The following is a 25,771-nucleotide window of genomic DNA, read 5'->3' as shown; positions in this document are numbered from 1 at the left end:
CTAATTCTGAAACTTCAGATTTTTATGTGTAAACACACACACACACACACACACACACACACATACACGCGCGGACACACACTCACACACTCACACACACATACACACACACGCACACACTGCTAGGCGCTTGGTTCGTTAAGCCCGATGGTTGAACAATAGACACATCTGCTCATCGTTTTCTATCAAAAGAGAAGGTACTACCATCTTCTCCGTTTGGTTAAACCGCCAATGTGTGTGTGTGTGTGTGTGTGTGTGTGTGTGTGTGTGTGTGTGTGTGTGTGTGTGTGTGCGTGTGTGTGTGTTTGTGTGAGTCCTAATGAAAGAACAGTGGAAATAAAGAATCCACTCGTTTCCTCTCGTTGATTTAATAGTTGAGTTTTTCAATCCGGGACACTACGGGTTAAAAATCAACTCTAAATGAACCCGGAAGTTGTGTCGTCCCCATTTACGCATCGTATTAGCCTAATTTAAGGAAGTCCGGGAGTAAAGCCTCATTATGCATTCAATTACTTTAATATATAATTGATAAAAGTTGGCGATGGGACATTTCATACTCTTGTTTGAGGGTCGTTTTGTGAGTACTTCTGAAAAAAAGGGGACGTATATTATTTACCTTATTTCACATTAAATCGCAGGTGGGGAGGTGGGGTTAAAGACGCCTCCAGCAGGTGTTTGGCTACCTCTCGTCCTTAATGGGGCAACTGACGTCACAGGTGCGGGGGGCGGGGCATGCGCACACGAGCATGTGTTGGGGAGAGAGAGAGAGAGAGAGAGAGAGAGAGAAAGAGAGAGAGAGAGAGAGAGAGAGCACGGGAGGGGACGGTCGTCCGCAGTGCGCATGTGCAGAACAGCGTTCCGCGCTGCGGTGGAAGAAGAAGGGGTTGGGGACCCACAACTAGAGAGATGGCGCGGCACCCGACCGGAGCGCAAGGACAGCTGGTTGGCGGTGGGGGGGCTTGAATTATAAAGAGGATAAGAAAATATATATATTTGGGGGGGAAAGGGATCGGATAGGGGAGTTTCCGCTCTAGCATAATAGAATCAGAGGTAGGAGGATAATCAAAGAGAGAAACATAAGGACCTAATAACTGCCACAAGAAGAAAACAAAAGAAATTTGAAGTTTACTTCACGCGAGGACTTCCGGGCATCAGCTGACTGCGGCAGGTCAGATAGATGGTTTGTCCACAGCGCGGCCCGGATCATGAACGCACAGCTGTCGATGGAAAATATAGGCGACCTGCACGGAGTGAGCCATGAGTCGGTGGCCGGTCACGGAGAGCTGCTGAGCGGTCACAGTCCTCATTCCCGCCCGAGCCCCCGGGGTCTTAGCCACCGTGCTATGGGCATGGCGACCCTGCTGGACAGCGGAGACTATCACGGCCATCCGGGACACCTGCATCCGGCCATCAGCATGTGCGAGGCGCCCCCCGGCATGAGTGCGAGCAGCACTTACACCACCCTGACGCCCCTGCAGCCCTTGCCCCCCATCTCCACCGTGTCCGACAAGTTTTCCCCCCATCACCACCACCACCACCACCACCACCCCCATCACCCGCACCCGCACCCGCACCAGAGGATCCCCGGAAATGTCAGCGGCAGCTTCACGTTGATGCGGGAGGATCGCAGCCTGGCGCCCATGAACAGTCTGTATCCCGCATATCATCACAAGGATCCGTGCATGGGTCAGAGTCTGTCGCCGCTGTCCGGTTCCGGGCTGGCCAGCATACACACCACTCAAGCCGGCATCCCTCCCTACGCTCACCCCGGCGCCGCCATGCCCGGGGAGAAGATGCTCACGCCCAGCGGGTTCGAGGCGCACCATCCCGCCATGCTCGGCAGACACACGGAGCAGCACATGAGCTCCTCGGCGGGGATGGTGCAGATCAACGGCCTCCACCACCACCCGCACGCCCACCTCGGCGCGCAGGGGCACGGCCAGGGGCTGGCGAGCAGCCGGGAGCAGGCCTCCGGGCTCGGGCAGCAGGGGGGCGGCGGCGGCGGAGGCGGAGGGGGTGGCGGCGGTGGTGTTTCTGGGGGACAGATGGAGGAGGTGAATACCAAGGAGGTGGCGCAGAGGATCACCACGGAGCTGAAGCGCTACAGCATCCCCCAGGCCATCTTTGCCCAGCGGGTCCTGTGCAGATCGCAGGGGACCCTGTCCGACCTGCTGAGGAACCCCAAGCCCTGGTCCAAGCTCAAGTCCGGGAGAGAGACCTTCCGTCGGATGTGGAAGTGGCTGCAGGAGCCTGAGTTCCAGCGCATGAGTGCGCTCAGGCTCGCAGGTGAGCGAAGCCTCGGTAAATCCCCCTTTCGTTTCTTCTTCTTCTACTTGTGAATTACTTATTTGTCACTTGTTTCTTAACCACACTTTTTTTACAGCACAGGGGTGAGACCAAACACATCCACAAAAAAAATGTCACTCGCATTTTTATGGGGAGGGGGTGGGGGATGCAAATCTCCCATTAAAAAAAAAAAAAAGTAAAATCGTGCTCCATGGAGCGATTTTACTCCTTGATGACAAACAATGTCGGGGCAGAGGCCCAAAACAGACTCTCAGCCCTGGTTTCTTTGTGGCCTCCAATTTAGAGAGACTTGCACAAAAATCCTAAAATGATAAACAGCTGTTGTGGTGATGGATGAAGCGGTCCTTCTCCAACACTGCACCGAATCACTGCCCTGATATTCCTCTTTTCTGTCCCAACAATGATGTGTGTGTGTGTGTGTGTGGTGTGTGTGTGGGGGGGGTGCTGTGAGAAACAAGCGCCTCATGTCATTTTACCTCAAAATATCGACCAGCTGCACTGTGTGCGTAAGTTGATCCTTTGCCCCCAGAAATCGTTAAGAATGTGTTTATTTAGGTGTAGAAGCAACCGATCGCCCCCCCTCAACCAAACCCAACCCAACCACCCCTTTTCGGTTCTGTCCCAGCATAAACAGAGACACTGAGAGGGCGAGCGTGTGCACGTGTTCCTGGGAGTGCGCGGTAAACGGCGGGACGCACCGGGGAAACGGGCCTCCTTTTTGTTGTTATTGTTTTTTTGTTTTTTTTTGTACCCCCCGTTCTCTTTAATGCAGGTTGAATGCATGCAGTGCAATCTAAGAAAAATAGAAATATGTGTGTATAGGCCTTTCATTAACCGTCCTCGTATGAAGTTTTCCTAATGAACTGATGGGGGGGTTGAGAATGAAAGAGTCCCTCAGGAGAACAGCAGTCGGTTGAGCCTCATGGAGCGTGTGCACGTTAACACGCACCCAGACGTATGTCCGAATCAATGACCCACAAATGGGTGATTTTGGGGGGCTCTTTTTTCGTTTGTTTGAAAAGTGTGACGGTGACTGCACGTTGGAGAATGTGTGCACTCCGCCCGCATGTGTGTGTGTGCGTGTGTGTGGGTGGGTGTGTGGGTGGTTGAGTGTGTGTGTATGTGGGGGGGGGGGTAATTCAATTGATTATTTTTTTTCCTCGGGTTGCTGCTGCTACTGCTGTGTGTGTGTGTGTGTGTGTGTGTGTGTGTGTGTGTGTGTGTGTGAGAGAGAGAGAGAGAGAGAGAGACTGTGCGATGAAAATTAGGATGCTTTTATCATCATCAAGAAAAACTTAAGTCTAAAAGTTGCATTTGATGCTTTCAGAAGAGATGTGATATTTATCGTTGTGACGCATTTAAAAAATTCTGCCCATTTAAAAGCCAGCAGAAAAAAAATAAATCAGGCCTGCTGCACTTGTATTCAATCATTTAACCCCCCCCCCTTCCCACACACACACACACACACACACACACACACACACACACACACACACACACACACACACACGTACACGCACATCGTACCATTCTAATAAGTTCTTCCCGCAGCCCAGAAACCAAAATTAAAACTTAAAAAATCCAAATTCCCTGTCTCATTGGGTGGTGGGAAAAATATGGTGGAAAATATAGAGATGAAAACTTCAATGAATTTAAAGAGAAGAGGAGCGGAGCCATTTTATCGATCCGCTCGCAGGTGAAGTAGATATGTGATCGCTTGCTGAAGTAGATGTGATATACTTATTGATTTCGGGCTTCTGAAATTAATCCCGAGCCCAATTTTCTCCTTATATTCGGGAATGGAATAGAATATAATAGAATACAATAGAATAGAATAGAAGTAAAGCCCGGCTTGCCAGTTTATAGTTTGTTCAATAGCAGTACGAGATAGCAGTTGTGGGTCCTTCTGAACCTCCTGCATGTGTGTTTGTCGTCCTCCTGGTTGCCCCCAGAGGTTATGAAACACAGACTATCGTACCCCCCCCCCCACCTCCAACCCCCACCTCGCCTCCGTGTGTGTCTGCGTGTGTGTGTGTGTGTATGTGTGGGAGGGAGAGAGAGCGGTATCTATTTGTAATGATTAGCCTGGACCTGTGTGTGTGTGTGTGTGTGTGTGTGTGTCCCTTGTTCGTTCACCGGGCCCTGGAAGCCTCGCCGCCCAGGCCTGCTGTGCGTCCCGGGCCGGGTCGTGGACGCGCACCTCACTCCTGTGCCCTTCACTCCGTGCAGGCGGAGCTCCGGCTCCCCTGTTAATATTTACCCGCCGTGGAGACACCGAGTTTTCTCACACTCTTCATTATTCATACCATGCAGTTTCCGATGTCAAAAAAAAAAAAAAAAATAGAGATCGCCCCCAATGCAACGTGGGATAAAATGACCTGATAATAACTTCTTAATTAAGGACGTGAAATAGGGAGGGCTATAACAGCAAAACTCAAGACCAAAATATAAGGACATTAAAGTTAAGCCCATTTCACCTCAGCTCTGAGCATATTTATCATTTTTATTGTACCATTATGGGGCATATCCGGCTGTTGCCGGAACACCGGAGAGACTCCGCCATCAAGTGTGTCCCAAAATACATCTTTTTTTTAATTCTGATAGGAGCATTCATATTTGCAACCCTAATGCTAAGCAAATACTACAATATCCCCAACCCAGATATGTTTTTCATAGGTGTGTGTTGGTAACAATTGCAAGAGACCCCCACCCCTCTATTTTGTCTTTCTTATGAGTATTTCGGTTCATTCATTTTCAAATTTTTCCAAAATATCTGATCATATTTTGCGTCTCATATCCTGAATAAGAATCGTCTCCAAAATATTTGTGCTGTCTCAAAACCCTTTAAGTGTCTAACTTTAACACGTTTGAATGCTGGAAAAGTTTAAGTCCGAACAAAATGCTATGACTAAGATACATTGGAGTTTTTTTTTTTTCTTCATAAAGGTCAGGCTTATTACTTAACTTCACCCCCCCTTCCCGTGAGACACGCTGACTTCACCTGAAACTGGAGACGAGCAGCTCGTTGTTTGTCTCAAAATATAAATCAGATAACGACTCATTTCTTTTTCTCTCTCCAGATCAAAAAAAAAATCTCTATATCATATTTCGATCCATACGGGGAGGTTTGTTTATTGAATTTGACTCACCCTCCCTTTTTATTGTTTTTTTATTAATGTTTTTAAGGCTGGTGCACGTTGAAAAAAAATAGAAGAAAGAAACGCACTTGTCGTTAACTTAATTCCCTGAATTATTTTGAGGTATCACGCCTGTAGCTCACTACCGCCCCCTCCTGGTCACTACCAAATGAAGCGGGGGTTTAAGAGAAAAAAAACAAATATAGTGACAAATATAGTGGTTGTTTCAGCAGCAGAGCCCTTCAATGTGTATATATTTATTTCCTTTTTTTTTACCATGAAATAGTCTTAGCAGTATAAAGCAGCTGAAGCCAGTTTCCTCTGGTCCGGAGAGGCGCGGCTTTTGCATTCAGCACCGCGGACAGCGCTCACTGTCTGCAGCCCGGCGGCGCGTCCTGCCTCTGCAGGGGGGGAAACAGGGGGAACTCCATTCATTTCCAAAGCACCATAATGGTTTACTCGATTCAAGAACGTGGCATTGATTTACCAATGATTCTTTAGGTGGTTGCGTTGAACGGCGTTCTCGGAAACTGATGCGTTCAAAACCAATGACAACAATTATTGTCATCTGCAGTCTATGACGCATGTGCTTTGTAGTGCGAAGTCCCATTATACCATAAGTCAGATTCTTCAGAAATCTTCTTTAAACTCTAGTGAGGGAAAATTGACTTGTTTCCACCTGGGAGCTTGGTCTTTTATGGGAACTATTGGTATTAGGGAAACAGTATCATATCAGGTGTGTCTCCTATATATAAGAGACCATGCGGTTCTCCAAGCTAATCTTTTAGCCTTTACCGTTTCAGTATCTAATTGTTATGGTTGGTGCTCTGCTCTGTCTCACCTGTCTTTTTTTTTTCCTTCTGTTTGTCTTTCTGCTGGATTCCCCGCAGCGTGTAAGCGTAAGGAGCAGGACCATGGCCGAAGTGAGCGAGGTAATGTGACAAAGAAGCCCCGGCTGGTGTTCACAGATGTGCAGCGACGGACACTCCATGCCATCTTTAAGGAGAACAAGCGTCCATCTAAAGAGCTGCAGCTCACTATTGCCCAGCAGCTAGGCCTCGAGCTGGCAACAGTCAGCAACTTCTTTATGAACGCACGTCGCCGGAGCCTGGACAAATGGGTGGATGATGGCTCCGGCCACCCAGTCAACTCTGGCCTGAACGCCTGCACCAAAGCCTGAAGACGGACTGATTTGACCAACTCATGGACTGACTCAAACTCGGTGGAAAAGCTTTAAAACATAAGAGAAACAAAGAGAAACTTACAAAGACCTTGAAGCAACGTTTTGCCCTTAAATCTGTACTATATCGATATTTATAGTATCCAAAGATGAAAAAAACAAACCAAAGACTTCTTGTTTGACCTGCTTTGAAATGTTTGTTTCAGCAACACATTTATGTGTATCATACTGCAAAAAAACAAAAGTTTTACCCCCCCCCCCCTCCCCTACATAACCACACTCACTGTCACTGGTCTCTAGCTTTACTACACCGCCCTTACACACACCTCCCCACCAAATATCAATCTATCATTCACAATCCTTATCTTTAATCTGATCGCTTGGTTTCAATGATGGGTCCATAAATGGACGTTTAATCAGCCTATCGGCAGTCCATTCTCCAGCCGTCCGCACCTTTCGACAAACAAGCCAGAATACAGAGCCCCGGTGGGATTGGCCAATCAACTCTGAAGGAAAAAATAATCCCACTAGAGCGACTGGATTGTTGCGCAAGCTTGTTGGATTTGGAGGGACTGCCCGTCTATCTGTCTGTTGTTCTATCAAACATCCCAGACAGACAGGGAAAAGCCCGATGTAGACTGCTAACCAAAAAAAAACCAAAGTCTAACCCAAAGTTACGCAGACACATTAACATCAACCCACGTGCTAGTGCTTTCTTCCAACGTGCTGAAGCGTTGTATGATTTACCAAAGCCTTTGATACCCTAAAGCCTCTCATGCAATTTAGAAGAAAAACAACGTAGGATGTAATTTGACCAAAGAATATATTTTGTAGTTGATAATCCAAAGAGTATTCTTACCTCATTTCCTCCCTTACCTCACAGGACAGACTGTTAGTTAGACCCCACACACTTCGAGAATGTTACTGCTATGGTCCTTGTAACATTGTGAGTCATATTTTAATTTTGTTTTCTGCAAGTGAAAATAGTATATGACACAACCCTTAAACCTAATTCTTATTATTTGCATTTGCCTTATAGATGCCTTCTTGAATCAAAGTAAATATTCCAGTCATTTCTTCACAATGAGTCTGTGCTTGTGAATGTTACGATAAGTGCTCATTGTGAGGCGAATCCAAATAGATTCATCATTATCTGTCAGCCTGTCAGCTAAAACACGACATGTTTCACACTCACACTTATTCGTGTGTTTTCGAAAAGCAGCTAGCAAAACAAAGCCTGACCCGTTTAGTAGCGTGCTGCCAATGTTTCATGTGAGGTCTTGACACTGTGAGTGAGACAGAGAGCGTCGGGTGTTTTGTTTTCATTTGATCAAACGGTGTCACCCTTCAGCCTTGCTCCCCCGTGCGCTTAATGCATATTCGCTGTTATCGTCTGATCAAAGATGTTGGGCGGAGAAGATGATATCAGTGATCAAATCTCTTTCTGGCGCTTACACAGCAATGTCAGCTCATCACATGAATACAGAATGCTCCCCGCCCTGTCGCCAATCCCCTGTCCCCATCCTGCCTCTGCTCTCCTAGAAAGCTATGCATTTCAGCACTAGGAGGAAAGCACTACACAGGGCTGGCCCAGGGAAGCATAGCATATTAGATATATTTGCTGGCTCCTTGCCGTCATCCTCCTCATGGCCAGGGTTAGCAGCTCTACAATTTTCAGAACACGGAGGGGCGAAAGAGCTTCTTCTTCATTTCTGAAAGAAAGAAAAATAACCAAAAAGATGACAAGAAACCAAAAAAAAAATGTGTCAAGACCTGCTGATGTTTTATAGTGTGAACCAAAGATGCTACCTCACTCAAGTTCCATACGTGATTTCTATCACTTTGATGATACCAAAGATAACCAAAGATTTTTTCTCATTGCACGGCCTCCGAGTGGTGTTACAAGATGTTGTATGTCTCCCCGTCCTCGATCTCCTTCTCCTCCCCCTTAGTCTCTCTTCTACTCTCTCTCCCCGCGCTCAACTCATGCAGCCTGCTATGCGTTCTCTTGCTTCATCTGTGCTCTGATTACAGCCCCATAGATAGTCATGCTGATGTTGCTATAGACAGACATGCTGATCTTGCCATAGATACACACAATTGGCCACACAGGTGCCTGCAGGATACAGTTAACTCACAAATAGCGTGACCAGTTTATCCTTTGTGTAACTACATATGCATTTGTACCATATGTGGCATGAATTTTCATTTCTAAATGTGTAAAAGCTTATACTGTGGCAAAAAATGATGTAAAATTGAGGTTGTTGGGTTTTTTTTAACATACTGATGTTGATGTATTAGAGTACCCTTCCAGATTATTACAACTGTATTTCCACCTGGCCCCGCCTCTTAGTGTGTATCTATAGGTTGTTAATACTGATCATACTAAAAGGTCAGACATTTTTACATGACAATAGGCAGACAAGCTGACATAGCCATGGGCAGACTTGTTGAATAGGCAGACATGTTCCTGAAAGTAGACACAGACATGTTGCAATCTTTCTAAAACTCCAGGACGAGTGCCTTTTTGAACCAAAGTGTTAAACCGCTGTTGACCTCTCACCTTTGACTCTGTGAATACCTCAGCCTGTAGAAGGGCCACTACTGAAGAAACAATTTTTTTTTTTGATCACACTGTGGTGCTTTCGCCAGCGCAACCATGCAATGAAAACATACCAAAGGAATTTCTTTTGTCCACTTCTACAGATTAAACCAAAGGTCTTTCTTTTCTCTGTCTCTCCTCTCTCTTTCTCTGCCTCGGTGTCTCTCTCTCTCTCTCTCTCTCTCACTGTCATCCCTTTTTCCCAGAGCCCTCGAGTTCTCCTTCCTCAACCCTCCTCGTCCCTCTGCTGTGTGTAGTAAAGTCCAGCACTCAGGCCGTGCATGTCTTTACCAATGTCTCTGAATACCTCATAGTAATAATTCCTTTGAGTTCTGCATTGAGACATCTATCTGTGAGTTAGGCAGAACTCCACTTGTGTGGTAATTGTTATTGTTACTTCAAAAAGCTGTATGATTATCTATTTTGAAGTGTTTTGGGGGGGCAAAAGTGCTCTGTTTCAAGTCATGGAGGACAAGTTTCAGGGTTGATGTATGAAACTTATTGGATGGAGGGAGAAGCATATTTTTATCAGACATTGGGTTATGCCAATATTATGATGGTAGACTATTGCTTTTACAGGGTAAAACCAACTGCTGTGATATTGTGTTCATATTTTCCCTTTTCTCTACTTCTGTGTTGTGATTTTAATTTAATTGCATTTTTGTATTGGTTAACCACTGGTTTAATTTATGCATTTGTAGAAATTCTAGATTTGTATATAGTAGGTTTTTGGGGAAAAAAACAAACAAAAAAAAAAAAAGCCAGTTTTATGTTACAGCATTATTTCCCACACTTAGATATGACAAAGGGGTAGTTTGTATTCTTCTTCAGCTATATCCTAGCCGGCATTTTAATGTGTGTTTTAAACACTGCCAGAAACCCAGACAGTTGATTTGCCAATGCAGACAAAGTTATACAGGAGCTACTTTGTTGAACTGCTGGCAAAAAGCAGTGTGTATGTGTGAGTGCAAGTGTGTGTTTTTTCTATTCTTTTGACTTTTTAAGAAACAGTTATTTTATGGGTATTACTGCACATCCAAAGATTTTTAAAACAAACCAAAAATGGGAAAAAAATATGTATAATGTTGAAAAGCACTGGCATTTGTGAGGTAGACCTGTTGAATTTTGATTTGCCATTCGCACGGGTATAGAATGTAGAAGGCGTAGGGCTACGTACACAAGCTTACTCTACCATGTGGGGAATCTCCTGTTCAATGTACAATCTAAAGCATTTGAAACGAGGGCTGCAAGTCCCGCTTACTTTGCTGTCTCATACACAGAGTGAGGTGGAGCATAGGTTGGGCAGCCGGTCTGCCAGGGGCTGTGCCACGGAGCTGGGTCTGTTTTTAACGTCCATGGCACCGCCGCCTTGCTCCATCTAGTATCTGTTCTTTTGGTACGTACTTGTGTAATGAATATGAGCAAAGTCTAATAAAACTGCAAAGAAACTTACCAAGGAATCAATCCGCGAGTGTGTATGGGGACACGTTTCTTTTCCTGTTTGTGTATGAGTGTCTGTGAGTGTGTGCGTGTTTTCTCATGTGCATGTATTTATGTGCGTCTATGTGTTCATTCACTGTTTTTAAATGTGTACTGCATATTCAAGCTGTTGGCTGGTGTGTGCACGTGTGTGGCCGATTGATGCATATCACCACGGCAACTCTGACTCCCTCTGGTCTTTCGGAGGCCTTACTCTCCGTACAACGTCTTCTCCGTCTTGTACAGACAGCACAGTATCGTCCAAAGAATGGTCATTACCAAAATATCCATGGCGGATTGCTTCACATTGTTATGCAGACATAATTTAATTCAATGGAGAATGTTTTAGTAAAGCACTTACATTATAAGTTATAAATGAAGGAACGATTGACGCCACATGGACCTATTTTATTTGCCATTATCACCTTTTTGTCCACAAGGAGTTCCCATATGATGGGTAGCTTGGCTACAAGTCTCATAACAATACTGCAGCGCCTAAGACAATCATCTGGATCTCTTACGCTGGGGGAACTTAGTTTCTCACTCACAGAGGAGTGTCCTCCAGCTATTCATATACAGAGATGCTTGAAGGGTTTTGATAAACAAGCATATTTGTTTTCATGGACATTTAGAGGTAGATTTACGGTAGATGCTCATCTTGCACTTGCATTTCAATATGAAATCTCATTGCTCTTGTCAACCTTGTGCCCTTTCAAACCTTTAATCTCTTTGTTTTGCCTCCCTATCAATTCACAATGCTTCTTCAGTTTCCAGTGTGTGTGTGTGCGTGTGTGTGTGTGTGTGTGTGTGTGTGTGTGTATGTGTGTGTGTGTGTGTGTGTGTGAATGCGTGTGTGTACATGTCAGAGGAAATACTCTCAGATGTATACTCCATGTCTCATGACTTGATTTGTCATTGCTGTTTCCCAAGCTTTGCTACTGCTTTCTCAGTGCCGTGCAATATCATCTGTTGTGATTGCTAAGCAAATGAAAAGAAAAAAAAAGAAAATTGAGAGGCAAGTGATGATGTCATCCAGCTTTTTTCAGTGTTCAAATGTTTCAACATTTCTGTAGTCACAAAAAGTAGAAAATAAACTGTTGGTATTTCCAGCTTCCAAATCTTGGCTTTGTTGTTATTATTTCATTTCCATGTTTAAACCAAGTTGAAAGTACATAAAAGTTGGTCTTGGCTGGGAATCTGCATGTAAAACAGTTTGCGTGGCGTGGCTGAGGTGGTAATAGTGGTCGTCTCTGAACCAGATGTTCATGGTTTGATTCCTAAGCTTCTCCGAGCCTGTCAAAGTGCTGTTGAGCACGATGGTGAACCCCTGACTGCACCCCAGCTGCTGCAAAGTGGCTGTCTGCTGCTCAGTGTCCATCTATGATGGGTTGAATGCAGAGGATAATTTTCACTGATGTGCTGTATGTATATGAAAAAATTAAGGGCTTTCTTTCTTCAGGGGGTCAGCGGCGGTTCTAATATTCAGAAAGCACCTGCCATTGCCAAATCTCTGAAATAAAGCAAGTGAGATCTGCCACAAGTGCTCGGGAGCTTCTTTGGAATATCAGCAGAGGAGAGCGACACAGTTGACATTTTACACAAACCAGTGTTGTGTTTCAATTGTTTGTTTTCAGACATTGTACTTTATTTACATTTAATTACCACTCCAATATTTTTGTGATACCGAAAAAGTCTAGTTCATGAACTTGAATTATTCTCACCTGTTTATGTCAAACCAGCTTGTTTGAACTTTTGATTTCACACTCCCTTGCGTGCACACACACACACACACACACACACACACACACACATACTTTAGCATATATTTTGAAGTAGCTTTAATGTAAACTCTTTATTTGTTTGGAATCAATGTTTGATTAACCTCACTAAAGATGGGGGATTTATTTACATGTGATGTGGCTCTAATGTTCTCCACATTATAGTTCAAATGTGTAAAAGTATATTTTTGAGAGATCTTTATAGATTAAAAACAAAGCACAAATATGACTTGCCAAAGAATGAATATCAAAAATTCCTGAAATCTGAAAAGTCACTTAAGAGGGAGAAGAAGAATCACTAACTTGCAGAAAAACTGCTGATGAGCTTTGTGACCTCTTTAATGCTTGTGTGTATCTGTTTGCCGGAATAATGCACTTCAAACCCTGATGCTGCATTGAGTGTAATTCTCCACTAGATGGTACTATGGCACACATTTCTCCAAAGTATGCATTCTGTTAAAGGTTTTCGGCAAATTCAACAAAAAAACAAAAAAACAAAAAAAAAAAAACACAGTATATCCTCTCTTGTAAACCATATTACTTTACTTGGGGTTTAATAGGGGAAAATCACTGGGTGACTCACTCAGACAAGTCATCTTGGGTTCCAGTGTAGCTGAAACATTTGGCATTGCTGGTTTGTATCTGTCTTTAAATTGCATCATTGCGCTCATTACAGCCTGTGCATGTTGCAGTCATTTGCAGTTGGCTGAAAGGCTGATTGCGACATTGACTTTTGTTTTATTCTTTTTTCACTGCTTTCCCCCCTTTCTTTCTCAATAAATCTGTGCGATATAGCAGAGAAAAATAGAATGAGGGGAGTACAATTCATGATGAATTACCCTAATAAAATTATTATGTATATTTTGATTAAGAAATTATATTTCTATTCATGTAGGTTTACCTTTACATTTTAATTATAAATCAGGGAATGGTGTCAATTTCATGTAGAAGACTATCAAACGACCTCAGGGTTTCTGTTTAGTGTAAATATATATACATATACACTGTGTGTATACATAACAATATTTTCCCCTTGTTACCTTATTTGATAAAGGTACACAAGCATTGTTTGTATTGTTGTTGTTAACTTTATGACCCCAAACTGTCTCTAGGGTCACCAGTCTCTGATGTCAGACACATTTATCAGTAGGCTAACAGAAACTTATCTGGTGAGTTTATGTTTAATCAAAAGTAAATAAATATGGTAAGAATAAAAATAACTTTATTTATCCCTGAGGAAATTGTTAAAATGGTAAAAACGATTTGATTGCATAAAAACAACACTACCTTAGTTGCGTAGATGTTTTGTTTGTTTTTCAATCTATCCCAAACAGATGGCAATCTGTGACAACAACAGTAATGGTCAATGCGACCTCAACTGTCAAACACATTTGTGAGGCAGATTCTTCGCCTTTGTTTGATTCCCCTAAAAAGATGTTTCAACGTACAGATCTAAAAAGAATTAACGCTCCATGCTTTGATGTTCTTATCCCACATCGAGGGGCACGTCTTGTGTTGACCGGAAGTGCGTAGCTGCACGTGCGCACACGTTAACTTTACGCATACAAAAGCTCTTTAAAAACAACACGTGTTGAATCAGTTATTGTGTCACCGACCAACAATGGTCTGTTCGACGTTGTGAGGAGGCAACAATACTTGTATCTGTCTGAATTTAAATTTAATTTACCCCCCCTCCTTTTTTTTCTTTTGATGTCAGATAAATAGAATTGGGAGTGATGAATAAAGTCGAACAAAAGACCATATATATAATTTATATCACGAGTGAGTGGGATAGGTTACCGGTTAATTTTTCAGCGGATTTGTCAGCCTCTAAATCTGTCAGTGCAAATAACGGCATTAGTTGGTACACAAGCGGTCTTTTGGCTCCTTCGCTGACGCAAGAACAAAATGTTCACGGCAAGAAAGAAAAAAGGGGGCGCGCAAAACTCACGTGCACACGTGAACGCGCACTGAATTCTACTGGCCAATCAGCTTCCAGAGAAAACCCCCTCGCGTATTCGTCTCTTTTGTCAGTTGTCGGACTAAAGAAGAATTGTACCAGAACCGCAAAGGGGGGAAGGCAGTTGGAATTGCGTTTTTTATGTTTTCGTTTTTATGGGATACTTCACTTTCTGTCGCCAGGTCGTCACAAGTTTTTTTTTGGTGGTGCTGCGAAGTTAGCGGTTGCTATGGCTGCGAGGCCATGCGAGGCTGGGCGAAGAGGGAAGTGACGAGTGGGGCTGTTGTTGGGACACGTGACTGGAGCTGCGCTGATCTGTTTTGACAAGCAGGAGAGCGAGGGAGGGAAGCAGACTGGAAGCATCACGACTAGGAGGACTCACTGTTCCTTTCATCTGCATTTCGCCCAGAATAATGTTAGAATCGAGCTAGTCCGTCTCGTTCGGGCCTGTCAGCGGTGCATTGGCAACTGCCACCGGCGCTAGGAGGATCGCCGTCGCAATCGGAGAGTTCGAATGGAGTCACGCTGTTAGTTCGGAGGGGGGGGGTTGAAAAGTTTTAATGACGAGCACAAAGGAGCACAGCACAGGTGGTGTTTCGAACATAAAGTAGATGGCGATCATCCGAGCGACGTGGTCGTACAGAAGGTGGACCATACCCGCCTGACAGCTATCGTACGAGAAGAATGATACGTTGAATATGTTACGTTATAGCTCGGATAACGTACCAAGACCGTCCGTCAGTCGGTGTTCGTAGCTGAGCTTTGGCTACCTGCAGCTACATCGGGGTTGGGTGGTTGGGGATGTTTGGGAGGACGTCGTCACCAGCAGACGTTTGAAAAACAGTCGTTCAGTCACGATAAGGTTAGTGAGTTTGTGTTTGCTCTCGGGCTAGCACGCAGCCGAGTTAGCAGCCTTCCCGCACTGGCTCTCGATATACGAGAGGAGACAGAAATGCACCGCGCCGCAATTATGGTCCAGGTGGTGGAATTCCAAGCAGACCCTGAGCGTAGCGAGCACGCTAGTTAAGAGAACAAGTCCGTTTTGTTAGTCGCTAGTTATCGCCTCTTTTGCCCAAACACGGACTGTTGGGCACATTCGTTGTCAGCTGTCTTTGTTTTAGTCAGTTGGACTATACAGTGCGGCTCGATGGAAGCGTACAGTAGCATGCTAACAAAGCGACGCTTTGTTGTTGGATAGGTACAGTTGACACCAACACACTGGCTCCACAGCGTATATTATAGCTTAGCAGATACAGCGGGTCTCGGTCTCAACGGGTTCCGGGGTAGGGGGGAGGTTGTCCAGGCTGTTGTGTTGCTGTCACGGCGGCGTGTCGCGTTCATAAAGCAACGGAGGAAACCGAAGGCAACCTGATGACACTGGACAACATGAAGCCCGAGCGAGGTATGTAAGAGAATCGCAGACACATACGTGTCTCATGGTTTTGTCAATGTGTGTGGGCAAGCTGTGCTTTTCCAGCTTCCAGTTTACTGAATATACCCATTTCCCTAAGCGAGGAATCAGGCCAGGGAATTATGTAACAGCTGGACAGCCTGGTTACTGGTTATTTGGATTAACAAAGCCTGACCCAAGTAAATGAGGACGTACATGTACAACACACAATCGCTGTTCCAGTGTATTACACACAAACACTCATGTCAGCTGTTTCTTTCCCCCGATTTTGACGCGGCGTATAACCTGCCAAATAATGCTTTCTTCCCAGTAGCTCTTGTTTTGACAGTCGCTTGCAAAGGGCTGCTGAAAAATGTTCTTGACACCCACCCTGTTGTGGAAAAAACACTCTTGCCTTATGCTCCGCAACCTGTTTACATGTTGCTGTGTCTGCAGCAAGAGGCATACCAGGACAGAGGTGACACCCTTGTTTGTTAAAATGTGATTATGCTAATTTTAACAATGTATTCATTTGTAAATGCCCTCCTGGTACCCCCACATCTACACTGGGACACATACCATGCTATTTTGTCTCATGCCGATTTTTTTCTCTCCTTGTATTAACTAATTGATTTGCTTGATGATTGATGTTACTTACTTCATTGTTGAAAACATAATAGGACCAAACCCGGAGGTAGTAAAGGGCCACTATTCGTAGTCATGATGAGATTAACTGCAGTCACTCAAGGATAGCTTGTGTGTTTGAATTGGTTATGAAACTGCTGTCAGACTGTTGACTGACCTGAGTGGGATCTTGTATAGAGAACAAAGTGTTGTTATGGCGCTCAGCACCAAAGAGTGTAAATATGTACCCTTCATGGCACAAGACCCAATCTGAGACTTTTTTTAGCCTTACCCCCTTACTTTTCTGCGATTTTTATTTATTTATCTTTTTATTTGGCAGGGGTATTTTACATTCATAAACACTTTTGCAAATGTGCCAGAGTTAGCCAAAAGGCTATTTTTCATCTGCAGTCCTTGTACGAAAAAACAAAATACAGTATCAGATATAAATAAATGACAAGTAGATAAAAGTATGTAAGACTGATAACGCGGCACAGCACGTTGGGTGAAGTTCAAACACTAACGATGCTGTTGGGTGTTTCGGGAGTGGATGGGACAGTATCTCTCAAATTAAGCTGGAGTGAAATGATTCACCGCACACTTCAAATGTGTGCCTGCCTGACTCGCATAGGCCAAAACAACTCAGAATTGTTGGCTGAGACTCAGTACTATAGCGAGTTTGTTCATCACCCTTCATGGATTATCACTATGTAAGGTTGTCTTGCTTATTGCCATGTTCTATTTAGGAGAAGAAAAAAAACGATGCCAGAAGCTGAGCTCCCTCTATGACTGGCAGACACTCTGGTGCTATTGTTACTTGGAACATACTGTACCGTGCTTGTGATGGTGAAACCAGAATTATTTTAGCCCTGACACCTCTCTTTTGTCCCTATTCAGGGAGGTACAGCAGTGGTTAAAGGACCTATTTGCTTTGTTTCTTGGACTACAGCAAGGTGTGCTGAAGTCTACACTGACCAGATTTTACTGTAGTAATGCTGACCTTAGGAGAGCCTTGCAGTTTTGGTTAGGAAAGGGAGAGTTGCCCAGACAAGCCCAGACATGTGTGTCTTGCTTCACAAAGGTGAAAACTTTTACAGGCTGTGACCTCCTGATCAGGTGGGTGTGAAAATTCAAGGCAGTTTTTTGGGGGGATGACTGATGATGAGGTGAGGTGATAGAACAAGGGCTTGGAGACTTGGCACCCTGCCCCCCCCCCCCCCCCACCCCCCACCCCCAATGTGAGGCAACAAAAGCCCTGTTCAGACATGATACTGAGATGCATTCTCAGTGATGCACAACAAGGAACACCTTTGAATATGTGCATTTACACCTGAAAATGTATCCCAGCATGTGTCCCCAGTGGCCACTTGTTAGCATCTATCACAACCCCACTTAACATGTAAATACATTCTGAGTTTACTTCTATTTGTGTTGAAGAGTAATGGAGGTGTGTTTTTTTAACAAGTCCTTTTATTCAATTGTCTTCAACTAAAAGACGGCTTATTTTTCAAAGATAAATGATAGTTTTTAGGGGGGTGAAGAACCCTTTAACTTTATGTGAGGAGTGGTATATGTTTTCAAAAGTGTATTTAAAAGAAACAAAACACACTCACACTCAACATGAAGTCTAATTCTTACAGACATTTATGACTGATTTGGGGGAAATAATCCTGACCTGGTTGTTCCTTGAGCTCATAATATTTCTCTGTGGGCTTTTAATGTCGTGTAGCATGAAAGAAGTAATCATTTGTTCCCCCACACGTCAAATGATAAAGTATCATATCACTTCACTAGGTCCTAAAATCAAACCCTCTGTGTATGAGATTGTGTTTGCGTGGGTGTATATGGCCCTATTTTGACAAAATCTCTGGAAGTCTGAATTAATCTTACAGAGACAAATGAATTTTTAGAATGAATTAAACAGAGCGCCATAGTTTGCGTTGTACTCCATTCACTCAGCTCTCAATGCATCCTAAAATGGACCTCAACTTAGCGCTGTCAAAATGAGATGAGATTTTCCCAGAATGGGTTTGAGACCATATATTAGCAGTTTCTACCAAAGCAAGTCATAACCAAATCAAAGAATAGATCTGTTCTGATACCCAATTGGACAGATGTGAATCATTAAGTTCAAGTGCCGTATCATCATTGTTGCTCTACTTGAACTTTGTCGACAAAATTTAATGAACCTTTTGTGAATTTTGAAGTGGTGTGTAATTTGAGCCACGCTCCAAATGACTCAATGAGTTTTATAAGTTAAGACAAACAACCCCATCAAAAAACAGAAAACCGTCAGATCAAGACTCAGTGATTCCCTGTGTTAAGGTCTCATCCAGTGTCAAACAAGCATTTAGCTCTTGCAGGTTACACAACAGATACATCACATTTGAATAAATGTAGCTGCAAGGGCTCAGTACAGAATTAAGATCATGATCTCTAGGGCTAATTAATTTCTACTGTTACTGTTTCACATCAGAAAAGAGGTCATATAAGGATATTTTTCATGTTTGGCAAATTTTTGAACATTTCCTTACAAGAATGTGTTTTCACCATCTGTCCCAAGTGACCGAGAGAGACCGTGAGAGAGCGTCATTTCTGATGGAATCTTTTCTCCTTTATTAGTTTTTCTTTATTGATTTTGTTCTTTAATCTTAATGTATAAACATCTCCGTTTTGATAAGTGGTTCAGAAAGAAATTGCTGTTTTTATTGCTTATTTCCCTATAAAACACCCTTGGTAGTATTTTTATAGCTATGAGAGGAAACTTGCTCGGTAGCTTGACACTTTGTAGGCAAATATTGAATAGATAGCTGACTTCATCACCAGGGGCAATGGTAAATTATTGATGACTTGTCCATTATTTTCGTGTTAATTTGAAGGAAGAACTTGAACATTTTTTTGCAGGTAACCAAGAAAGCTGTGCTGCTCAGTGCCCAGAAGGTGTGGACAGTTGCTACTGTCTTGCATGAACTCTGCTGTCACACGAGGACCAAGCCCTCATGCTGGTCCTCATAAGGGGCACTAATGGGTATCTGAAGGGAGAAAAGCCACATGGTTCCACATCTTTGAGAATCTCAGCTCCAGATAGAAAATGTTAATAACAGACCTTGAAAATAGTTTTTTTAATGTTTATGAAATATTTAATTGGTCTTTTGTTTGTAAAAGAGAGGACAAGCATTTATCTTCTGGGAAGGGGCCAAACCAAAGTCATCTGACCACTTCGGTTTTTCTGAGTTGCACAGTGAGTTAGGATGTTGTGTGCAAATGAGTGTTGCTTGGAGTATGCAACAGATTGCTGTTGCCCCTTATAAGAGCAGCGGCATTGAACCATGAGGCTCAACTGACAGCTTTTACAGTCCCTATAAAGAGCTACCATGGAAAACTCATAGCCTGTTTACTGGTCAGTCGTGTCAGGTGTCCGACTGTATTGGCAGAAGTGCTGATTATCTGTTTTTTATTTATATCCTTTAAAACAATTTTGTTTTTGTTTATAAAATTCAAATTTCACACCAAACTGTGCAGGCAGGCCTTTTCTGCTCAGATTTTCACAGCAAAAATTGGTGAATATTAACACCATTGTTACAATATCGTTCAATGATTTAAGAATTAAACAAAATCTAGTCCCATATTAACATGAGATCGCCAGGGGTCATTTTCAAATGTCCTCAACTGCTCCCTCTTATACTCTCCTGGCTCTCATTGAACCGTATCACACAAGATGATCTCAGAGCTCATCATGCTGGAAACAGTCAGTCAGCTGGTAGGCCCGAGTATCGAACTGCTGCTCTCTGTTGTGATATTTCACGTGTTTGTATGGTGATGCTTTGTGTGTTCAGCCATTAGTCCTTGAAGGAGGAGCTGAGTGTGAGTCAGCCCCCACCAAACCCACTGTTCTGCGTGCCTTCTGCTGTAGGCTCAGCCAGATTGCAGCTGCCCTGAGATGTCCTAGACACATGCCAGTGGATCAGAGTATACACTCTCACTGATAAGACACCCAGAGAACACAAAGTGACATACACTGTTGTCCCGTGCAGCACCTGTCTGGTCTTGTGTTGCCCTTGCTTCTTCCTTAGGCAGTGAGTTATCCCATAGCAGGAGACACCAACAGGTGCTCCTCTCATTTACACTACTCAAAGTTTGTGTAATCTTGAGGGTTTTTTTCCTGGATCAGCCATTTTTATCCAGGTTTTTTACTTATAGACACTTCTAAATTCTGTTGCTTAACATATAGCAAAACAAAACATCTATATATAGATATATAGTAAACCCAAAGACAATCTTGTAGAAGCAAACAGGGTTCTGTATTAAAATTTTCAACTAAGAAATATGAAATATCCTGTCATATTGCCTTTTGAATATGATTCCATTGCAATATGCTGACCTAGCTGTGCTGAGCTGACAGACTTGATTTTGGATTGTACAGCAGGACTCAGTCACTTTTTGCACTGAATACCAATGTGCGGTGAGCATTTTACCATGAGTTGTTATCTTTGTCTGTGGAGAGATCGGCCTAAATTGATGCTCTTCCAAAGTTGGCTTGTGCAAGAGATTGGGCCCCCCAGTCTCCCAGTTCAACCCTTGCTCTTACATAATGCATTTAATTTTGCCCATCACTTTTATTGGGGAACACACAAGCATACATACCTTATCTTATCTAAAGATGCAATGCTTGAGGAAACCAAATAACCAGTTTAGGGTCTGAGTGTAACAAGGTATACAGACACACAAAAATAAATTGCTTGGGTCACATTTCTGCTGTGAAAGTGCCACTGGGCCAATGAGGTCATTGCCTCAGTCCGTCACATCCTCGTGCCCCTGGTGCCCCTGTGGCTTCTCATGACCAACCAGCAGCAAGCTCTGCAGGAACAGGAAGAGCCATCTGGACCTGTTTTTCTTTTTTCTTTTGCGGCGTGGGTGGTATATTGGGTGAATATATGTGCGTGTGTGTCTTTTGTGTTCACTGAATTGTATGTCCAGTTTGTGCATGGGATTGCTTTTGGCCTCAAGGAGATATTAGGTTACCTACATGTTTTGGTCATGCACTGTCTGTTACAAAACAATTACACATTGATATATATCTATTACTTGTAATCCTTCTTTCCTTCCTTCCTTCCAACATGTTTAATTTGTTTGAGAAGAAAACTAAAGTGATAGCTTTTTATTAATCTCAACAGTTTCAATGAGAAGAAAATCTTGGAAAGGCAGAGTTCACATCAACATGAACAACACCCAGCGTTCTCCCTCAACTGATCTTCTGTTCTTTTTTTTCTATTCTCCTCTCATCTCCTCTTTATGGTGCTATGAGTCAGATCATATTGATTCATGCTACCCAAGCATATTGACAGAAATAGGGCTAAGCTCACTCTACTACCTTAAACACAAGAATGAAATGGCTGGTCAGATGACAGATTAATCAATAATCCTCTAATGATCAATCAATGAATTTTGTGTCTTGGCATTGAGTTATGTGCACACATACACACACACACACACACACACACACACACACACACACACACACACACACACACACACACATATATATATATCCATAAGGCACTAATTTAAGCAGTCCTTTCCTGTAGGATTTTTGTGGTTGGGTGGTGTGCACAATTTAAACCTAAATTATAGATTTGCGTGTTGGATTGGATGTCTGTCCTGCTCTTTACCAGATGTTGGGTTTTATGTGCAGTTTCATTGTTACCAACCAAGAAAGGTTTCGTTGTGGAAAAATCTCTACTAAAAAGGCCAGTGAAGGACATACTTGTGTATATCCAAATCATTTTCACATGGAGTGTAGCTATTGTCTGATTCCCTGTCAGGATTGATTGTAAAGAGGTTGGAAGGCTCTTAACATTCTAAAGTGTATTCTCAGACAGCACACATCTTTTTAGCTGAAAGTGGATTGTATAAATCCGCAATTTCATCATGGTCATCCACTAGGCATATCTGTTGCTGTTGTGGAGTTTTAATATTTGGCTCCAGTATTATAAATGCCTTTTTTCCCACTGAATAGCCATTCTTGATGGGATTCAGAGTCACAGCTGGGTTTGCAGGGTGTGTTTGTTCAAGAATTTTGAACATATTTATGCATACTCCACACAAGGTTGGTGAGGTTGACCTCTCAGGTCATTTTGTTTCACTGAATATTTTTTAATTTGGACCTAAATATTCTAGTGTCCATGTAAAACTCATTGTTGTGCAGTTATAAAAATACACATTCCAAATACTGACAGTTTTAACAGTCATACTTACTATATGATGTCAATGAAATGTTTGCTGTCTGGAGGCCTGATGTTGTAGCCAAAAAAGTAATTAGGAAGTATCAGGTATTATAATGTTTTTTTTCAAAGGAATGACCAGTTGTAGCAATGTAATAGTAATTTCCAAACATTGCAACAAAAAAATCTTCATCATGAGAAGTCTGATAGTCAGAATAGAGGGTTCAAAATCCTGCCAATTGCTCACTTTGCTATCTTGGCACACCCCAGGCTTTAGACCCTCTAGTCAAACAGTTTTGAAAAATGATTCTTGTTTTTTATTTTGTTTGACATGATCAGACAGGGGGATCAAAATTGTTATAGAAGTTTTTTACCCAGATTTTTTATGCATATTTCTATAGTTCCTGATAATAAATGTGCAAAATTAAAATTCAAATGAAACCGAGATCAATATTCAAAAGTCTAATGGCGTCTATTGCCATTATGACATACAGTGCAGAAGCATATGGGTTATCTCATTTCATTACTCACTGAATCAGTTATTCAAAAGTGGAGAGTCTGGCTTGGATCATAGCCCGCTTCCCATTCCTGGCTATGTTTTTTTCATTCAAGTTAATTGAATTAACACATTCAAACCAGTTTATTCCCACTGACCTATGCATCCATTTTCTACAGGCTCTTTTAAGGGCTTGAAGGGCAAAGGTGAAAAGGGGAGGGTTGTAAAAACAGGTCTTGAACATGAGGACAAGAATCTTGGGGGTCAAGGCAAGCCAATGAGAAACCTGGCAACAAGTAATTAATCAAGAGACACATAATACTCACTACTAAATTTTCGTTCCCGAATTTGATTATTTAAGGTTGTTAGGAAACACATGTCGAGTTCCTCTGGCTTGTTTCAGCAGTTTCTCACTTTTTAATTTTTTTATTAACAAAGGTATGAGGTGAAGTTCACTAGAAACTCATCACAAATATCCCCTTACTTTTTCTCCATTGTCTCATTACAAGTATCACAGGCCAGCCCTTTGCCTCAATATGGAATGAAAGGATTTGGATGCTTGCCCCAGGTTTCTTCATACTCACACCAGTCTGGCTGACTTTCAGTCTTATTGATTTAATCGGGGTTTGCTGGATTTCATTTTGAAGTGACCCCAATTTCCTGTTTCATAAAGCAATACCACAGAAGGATCTAAATTGCATGTACAAGATGCACAAAAGGGTGAAAAGTCTAAAAGAAGAGACTCAACAGCTGTATGTTCTCCTTCACAGCAGATTAATCATTTGGTACAGCCTATTTGGTGATTTTTGAAAAGGTGGTTAGTTACAGTCATCAACCCTCTTGGTATGCCTGTGCAACATCTTGACACACTTTCCTCTGGGCTATTGAGCCTACACTGCTCAGATTTCTCAACTTGGAATCCCCTCTCTAGTAACTAGCATGAGCAGCACAGGAGAGGTCAAAGGATCACACATACATTTTGGCCTGAGGAGTATTGGTTACAGAAGGAGCCTTCTGTCCTACTGCCCTAGTATCCTGCGCACACACAGTTTAAATTTAAATGGATATTGTAATGCATGAATATAATTAAGTATCTCTAAAACCTTAGGAGTATGAAAGTCGGGGCTTGAAATTCCCAGGTTACCGCTTTTTCCAGTCCAGCTGCACACACTCCATTCCCCATTACATAACATTCATCAAACAAAGAGTTTGAAAAATGCTTCTTTTGCCTGAATAAGGAGCTTATGGGGTGCTGCAATAGTATATGAAAGCAGAGACACTTGGGTCAGAAAGGGCACTTCTCAAAAAAAGTCTGCAGTCACCGTGCGTGAGGATATTTTTTCTTTTTCTTTGGGTATTTTAAAAACAATGGAGTAAACAAAGGTGAAGATTTGATGAATGGTAATAAAAAAGTCATTGTTGCGCAAACTCTTATGTGTTTGGGCGTATAGATTCAAGACTTTATTACATGTTTTCAAACCTTTAAAAAGGTTTGCAGCACATTTTACTTTTTATTCAGCCACATTTTGCTGTATGTTTACTTGGTTTATTGCATTCAAAGCTGGAAAGTGCAGACTGTAACCAAACGTCAGGTTTTGGCCACTGAGCAACAATTCATCTGAATACATAAGTACCTTACTCTAGGTTGAAAAAACATTGAAAACTTATTTTACTGTTTTAATAAAAACTCTGCTGTTTGCAAGTAACGTGCAGTCCTAATTTAATCCTGGTGGATGAATCAAGGATCTAAAATTTCAAATCTAGTTAACAAAATATTGTGCTGTGTCTGATTTGTGTTATGAATAATATCTTTGCCATTAGATTTTGGAACAGGATACAGGAGCCCTCCCAAAACAGTGCTTTCTGGATGAGGATATTATGTCCCCGATATGCCCTGCTTTCAGCATGAAAGTGCACAGAGGTTGGATTTTTCCATCACTGATTGGGTAGCAGTTGTAGTTACTGCGTCATCTCTGGCGTGTGTAGAATGGACAGCTGTAGCGGAACAGCTCAATCTTAAGACTGATGCCCCAGAGTTAACATCTTGTGGTTTTGTTGCTGATATCCAGAAATTAAAACCCACATACTGAAGCAGCATTGTGGCAGCCGTTTTGCTCTCTGTAAAAAAAAATTAAAATTAAAATGAAATAAATGTGTCCCAATCTTTGTGTAAAAGCGGCTGATTCCAAACACATTTTGTTATGTTCGATTTGGGTGTTTTCAAGTCTGTTTCTTCAAGTTCTTTATGAGCAATAAACAAATTTCTCTGCAGTATGTCATTATGCATCCATTTCCTGTTGCAGTGGTATACAATATACTTGTGTACTGTAGAATCACCATATGATAGGCTTTCTCTCTCGTGGCCCAAGTATGATGATATATCATATGCTTAACACTGAGTCCCAGCTATATCCTGGCCTTTTAACAGTGCTCTTTGTGTGCTTAAGTTAAAAGCAAATAAACACATTGGAGAAAAAAGATTCTGCCAACCACTACCTCTTTCCTAGTGAAAGATGTTTTTGATCTCTGGTAGCATATTGTGGGGTAAGAGGTGAATCCGATAGAATCTTGGCACAGCATCAACTCATAGTTACCTA

The 25,771-nt window shown here is 42.6% G+C and overlaps 2 protein-coding genes across 4 annotated transcripts in view; both read left to right on the top strand.

Moving 5' to 3' along the window:
* The first annotated feature begins 387 nt into the window (after positions 1-387).
* Positions 388-11,799, top strand: onecut1 (one cut homeobox 1). 2 transcript variants are annotated; one of them, XM_086175049.1, is made up of 2 exons: positions 388-2,286; positions 6,335-11,799. In XM_086175049.1, the coding sequence occupies exons 1-2, from the start codon at positions 1,206-1,208 to the stop codon at positions 6,622-6,624; spliced, it is 1,371 nt and encodes a 456-aa protein (XP_086031175.1). In that variant the 5' UTR covers positions 388-1,205; the 3' UTR covers positions 6,625-11,799. The 2 variants fall into 2 exon arrangements, with proteins under 2 accessions (XP_086031175.1, XP_086031174.1); XM_086175048.1 differs by having other exon boundaries at positions 388-2,301.
* A 2,977-nt stretch (positions 11,800-14,776) lies between these two features.
* The window catches only part of atosa (atos homolog A), a 30,534-nt gene continuing 19,539 nt past the window's right edge, over positions 14,777-25,771 (top strand). The window contains exon 1 of one of the 2 annotated variants that reach the window (XM_086174555.1): positions 14,777-15,845. In XM_086174555.1, the coding sequence (XP_086030681.1) occupies positions 15,815-15,845 (31 nt within the window). In that variant the 5' untranslated portion in view covers positions 14,777-15,814. The remainder of the gene's footprint in view (positions 15,846-25,771) is intronic. The other variant, XM_086174554.1, reaches the window with a different exon arrangement.

Source organism: Fistularia commersonii, chromosome 27 (genome assembly GCF_037954325.1).
Source record: "Fistularia commersonii isolate RoL2024-O1a breed Wild chromosome 27, RoL_Fcom_v1.0, whole genome shotgun sequence".
NCBI classification, from domain to species: domain Eukaryota; kingdom Metazoa; phylum Chordata; class Actinopteri; order Syngnathiformes; family Fistulariidae; genus Fistularia; species Fistularia commersonii.
The sequence above is the reverse complement of the archived record's forward strand: the minus strand, read 5'-3'. Positions and strand labels throughout refer to the sequence as shown.

Bases quoted from the DNA above. Each gene is read 5' to 3' on its own strand.
- onecut1 (XM_086175048.1), top strand. From the start codon at position 1,206: ATGAACGCACAGCTGTCGATGGAAAATATAGGCGACCTGCACGGAGTG. The intron at 2,302-6,334 runs GTAAATCCCCCT...GATTCCCCGCAG, and splicing joins CGCAGGTGAGCGAAGCCTCG to CGTGTAAGCGTAAGGAGCAG.